Source organism: Cryptotermes secundus, unplaced genomic scaffold (assembly GCF_002891405.2).
Source record: "Cryptotermes secundus unplaced genomic scaffold, Csec_1.0 scaffold130, whole genome shotgun sequence".
In the NCBI taxonomy this organism is placed as follows: domain Eukaryota; kingdom Metazoa; phylum Arthropoda; class Insecta; order Blattodea; family Kalotermitidae; genus Cryptotermes; species Cryptotermes secundus.
Window position 1 is genome coordinate 106,303 of NW_019731216.1, and position 5,703 is coordinate 112,005.

General features: G+C 36.6%; 1 protein-coding gene across 1 annotated transcript in view; it reads right to left on the bottom strand.

Annotated features, from left to right (window-relative positions):
* Nucleotides 1-4,132, bottom strand: part of LOC111866409 (ubiquitin-conjugating enzyme E2 variant 2) — a 10,716-nt gene extending 6,584 nt beyond the window's left edge. The window contains exons 1-2 of the mRNA XM_023855330.2: nt 3,868-4,132; nt 901-1,043 (exon numbers count right to left, since the gene is read on the bottom strand). Of these exons, the coding sequence (XP_023711098.1) occupies nt 901-1,043; nt 3,868-3,892 (168 nt within the window). The 5' untranslated portion in view covers nt 3,893-4,132. The remainder of the gene's footprint in view (nt 1-900; nt 1,044-3,867) is intronic.
* Between the last annotated feature and the right edge of the window lie 1,571 nt (nt 4,133-5,703).

The following is a 5,703-nucleotide window of genomic DNA, read 5'->3' on the forward strand; positions in this document are numbered from 1 at the left end:
GCGTAATGAAACACGACGTAGGAATGAAATATCCTGTACAATTTTAATATTTTAACACTTAACATTTATCAGTATATATGACAAATATATATTTTAGTTATTTTAGTATGTATAGACAAGGCATGCAATGAACTAGTTTGTCGTGGATTGGATCAGCACCTGAAGATGGCACTTTTGTGCCGAAACATGTAGTGCGAGTGAGAAGAGGGGATAGATGAATGTATGCACTAGAAGACGGATAAAATAAATCATGGATGAGGGAAAAACTGAAGAATTATGCCATGAAATACGGTATTTGAGATTTATGTGAAAATTCACATTGTGGTCTTCTGAGTTATGATATCATAGTCTGTTAAGTGGTATGTTTTGGAGAGAACTGACCCCATCTTCATGGTGGATACTTACACCCTAAACATGTATGCAGCTATGTCCCTCTGAAACATCGATACCCACCTACTAGGTAACACAGTGTCATACCCCCATCAATCACAGTATGAAGCTGTTATTTATTCCATGTCTTTAGTAAATGCCACCAAATTACAGATTTCTTTGTTACAAACGTTTTAAGAGATACATACTATTCCTCGGCACATTAGGCGAAGTTTCTAATACAATCCCTAAATTTGTATTGACTTTACAGGTGAAATGAAGGATGTTTCCATAGATCAATTTAATGATGCAAATAAGGGATTGACCATTTACATTTAAAAAAAAAGTATTTTTTTAAAAGGCAGCTAATTATGAGCAACAATATCATGCAAATATGACAATCTGAGTTCTATAATAGTCTTGAAGTCAAATATTTATTGGAGATACATGCATATATGTTATTAACTGAAAACAATTGAAATCAGTGACTTATACATGTATACGTATATACAATTACAGCCTGTATATTACCCTAGGGGGTCCAATTATCATTCCAGTCCAATGCGTAAGAGTCATGTCATCATCATTTTCAAGTCCCCAGCTTATAGTTCCATCACCAACACCCTTCTGTCCCTGCTCCAATTCTTCAAGCAGGCGGAAGTTACGTGGAACAACTGTAATGGAGCAGTCCTTTTACAACATACAATCATATGCACTTTCTGTGATATTTACAGGTATCTTGCAGTCAATATACATACAGGGAGAACTTGGACAAGGAAATATAAATACATTCAGCCATCAAAGACTTTGGATGGGAGCAATCAACAACTTGGCAGTACAGTGCAATTCAGTTTTCTTGGCCACAAACTTCTCTACAATCAAACCTGCTGATATGTAAAATGAAACATGTTAACATATGTGACCTTGAAACATCACTATGCAACCAATCTTATCAAAACAAAAATAATTATAAAAAATACCAGTCCTCAGTTTTCTTAATATCCTGTGTAGGACTTCAGGTCTCACAGCAGGGGTCACGAAGAACTATTTGAAATATAACACAGAGCAGTCCACTAACAGTCAAGTGACATTTCTGAGGAACATTCTCCCTCCATCTCTAAGATTAAACAGTAAACCAAGTAAGAAAATGTAAAATATCTGGCAGCCTGCTAGCTGTCTGTTTCATTTTCCTTTCTTTCTTGGCTTATTCTTCAAACTTGAAGATGGAGGCATCACATTCCTCTGAAAAGTCACTTAGCTTTCAACAAAATACACAGTTACATCCAGAAGACAAGAATTCTTATTAGCCTGACTTCTATAATACCATATGAGTTTTTATGACGAATAAATAAATCATCACATGGTATCATAGCAGCAAGTAACAGAAACTATGTGTCACATCACACAGATTTTAACACCTGAATTTAATAGCACGTAAGAGCAATTCACTGCTGGTTTCTTACAGCGCAACATTTTTCATATGGCATTTAATTACAGAGAGGTACTGTAGAAGACTGAGTAATTTTTATTTCTTGTTAATGAGAACACAAAGACCTCTACAAATTTCCTCCAAATCTAGGAGCCACCTCCAAAAATTAAAAGCCAGAATAAAAATCAAATATCTCAGATGAGACATCTGCTTACTTAATAAAGGGACAACTGTAACACCTACCTAAATAAAACCCAACTTTTCCACACACAGGGGAAATTTAATGCACGACTGCTAGGATATGAGAAGAGGAATGATGACAAGAACAATCAGTGACATGAAACATCATGTGTGTTACTATATTTTTTGTGTTTAGTGAATGAACAGTCAACTTAGTCTCTGATGACTGCTAACAGCAGCTGTGGTTAAGCTATGCTCTGGCATCCCAAAAGGACCTAGTTTTGCCAGCCAAGGTGCTTCTCTGTAACCTAATACCTGCAGCTGGCAAGGGACTGCTGTACATAAAAGATGTGTGTGTGATCATCTCAGAACTTGCTGCAATTCATTGAGCTGCTAAGGTGAAAGAGTCACTCACTTCTTTCATCAAGTCTAACACTCCTTCTATCCTTTGATGAAGCTGGATGACAGAGATTCACACTGCTTGAGGAACCAGCCAGCCAACCTACCTACCTACAGCCCAAAACTTTGCAAATAAAATTTACCTAGACTGCAGCAAATTCAGGAAAAGCTCTCTGTTGGTGTTGCTGTTGTTATTGCTATTATTATTGTCACATCTAGCAATAATTTGATGCTGCCAGAGTAAAAGATGAGAAAACCAAACTGCAATGATGTACTCATTGAAGAGAAATTGAATGAAACCTTATATATGTTCTATAAAAAAAAACCTTAGATGCCTTGAACAGTTCATGGTTTCACATTTCAAGTTTCGTCTATGTTTGAAAAAAAGAATTGGATAATTTCCTTGCATGAATGTAAACATTTAATAGAGGTGCCAGGTATATGTACATAACAACAGAGCATATTCAGCCATCTTCCATAATGTAAGTCCTATTTGTTTTGTATCACACTATAGGTTTGTCAGTTCTGGTAGCAGTCCAAACCTCGAAAGCTTGACCTGACAGGAGAAGCCCAAGGAGCTCAACAAGTTGAGGGAGTAAGTAAGATCACTGCACTGTAAATAAGACTAGCAAAATAAATAGAGACTGCACAACATTCAAGACAAAACCTATCAAGAGAGCATGTTCACTATATTAACACTGGGGAACATGAGGACGCAGAAGAGGAATATGTAACTGGTCACTTTACTGTACCAACAAACGTTTCTGCACAAGTTATTAGCTTCCTTTGTATGGACTACAAAACATAACTGAAAATATGTGCAGCGACTGGTCATTTTCATGAGGTCTTCTATGCTTTCAATATAATTATGGTGTACATATATTTTGTTACAATAACACACCACCACTAAATTCAGACCTGTAGTTCACAAAATTTACAGATACTGGAACTCAAGGTAAGAACGACTCATGTGAAAATCTAAACATTTGGCATAAACCTATATACGTGTAAGTTTCTTCTGCAAAAGTCACCATATAATGTTTGCACAAAACGAAATGACGAATAAATTCAAATCATACCCTGTATACTTCTAATACAATAAAGTACCTACTACAGAATGTCCAAAATTCGGTACGTCCATGGGAGGGGCAGTAAATCTTAACCTAAAAACCGTGCATACAACTGTTCAAGGTTATTGCAGAAGGTCAACAATTATGTAACAGTTACACAGTCGATATATTGATAACCTAGATCTGAATTACACGCTAAATATTATCACTGAAATAACTATCTCGACCTTTCCAGAAATGGCGGGTGCGGCGTACACCGGTACGTCCCAGAAAATGGGTTGAGGACCCACTTATTTAAAACTATGTTATAAAAACTTAACATTATGAAACACATTTTTGTATGCTTGTAATACAGTAATTTACTACTTGTCTAGGACGATATTTACAAAAGAAAAGATTGTAAATTTCGAAGTTACTTACCCACACCGCCTGTGGATGTCGCCATGTTAATACGTCGAACCTAACGCCCAGAAAGCGAGGTTAAATTCGAAACCGGTACGTAAACAAAACAAAAATTGTATTTAAGCAAATAAATATATATTTCTATAGCGTTATGGACAGCCTGTAGTCCTAAATTTGTAACAGATATAATAACTTTCTAAACCACTATATCACTCCGATTTTGCGCGTGAAACCTCCTGATGTACAAAATACCAACGTAAACTTTGTCCGTTGGACTGCGTTTTCGCTACCAGCCCCGTGAAACTCCCACGTTATTGGTTGGCAACATGGCGGCCATGACACCTCGGCGCAATGCTGCTGCCATCTCTACGCATCCTACATGAACCAAATTTAAAATGGCCGCCAGGGCTGAGAGCACAATCGGTAAGAAAATATGCTAACTTAACAACTATTTTGAGTGCTCCCCCTCGCGCCGCACGACCGGCCCACGCCAAATGCCTTTTTCGCTACTAGCAATAAATACTTACAACCAGATCTCTTGTATTCTGCAGTACACGAGATCTGGTTGTAAAAGTATTTATTTTCCCACCAACCTATTTCTATTTTTCAACTGTGTTCAGTATCACTAGTTGAGGAGGTTGAGGAGGATGAGGTTGACAGGGCATGTAGCACGAATGGGGGAGGCAAGGAATGCATATAGGATATTGGTGGAAAAGCCAGAAGGAAAGAGACTACTGGGAAGACCAAGGTGTAGGTGGGTGGACAATATTAAAATGTATCCTAGAGACAGGATGGATGGTATGGATTGGACTGATCTGGCTCAGGATAGGGACCAGTGGAGGGCTCTTGTAAACACAGTAATGAACCTTCAGGTTCCATAAAAGGCTGGAAAATCCTTGAACGGCTGCATAATTGGCCGCTTCTCAAGAAGGGCTCAGCTCCATAAGTAAGTTTAATATCACTTCACTCATATCCTTTAGGTTGGATTTGAGTGAAGTGTTATTAAACTTCGTTCCCCCTCTCCTTTCCAAAAAAACAACAACGAAATAAGAACCTCTGCAGCTCTGGAGTACAAGATATTAGGTTGCAAATTATTTACCTGGAGAAAGTTTCTGACCAGTACCTGGAAAGTCCTACCTCTTTAACCAAAGGCACTGAACATTGTGAACTGTAACATACATGGAATACTTGTATTCAGGAAAGCTGAAGGTGGGGAAACTTGAAAGAAAATTCTGTTTCCATCAGAGATACATATATTAACCTCATAATTTCCTCTTTAACTTACACTTGAAAGCCATACAGAACATAGTTTTTCGGTAACATTTAAGTATTATTAATCATGTATTGTAAGCAACAATACTCATGTTCCCATTTATTATTTTCAGTAGAATGATGGAATTCGAGAATGTGAAATACACTCTTGTCAACAAGAGTAAGATTGCATTTAATGATATAAGAAAATCTGATATATTCATCTTCACTGGTTCAGTCCTGGGCAGAATAACAACATATCTTAAAGAAATATAATAAATACTGAAAATTTGGTATCTATTCATATTCCAGTTCAGTAATTATATAGAATATGTACCATAACTTAAAAAAAATGTAAAGAATAGTGAAAATTTGGTATAGTGTATATTCATATTCCAGTTCAGTAATGGAAAGGACTATATGGAATAAGTAACATATCTTACAAAAATGTAATGAATACTGAAAATCTGGTATCCATTCATATTCCAGTTGAGTAATGGAAAGATTTACATGGAATAAGTAACATATCTTACAAAAAAATGTAATGAATACTGAAAATCTGGTATCTATTCATATTCCAGTTGAGTAATGGACAGATTTACA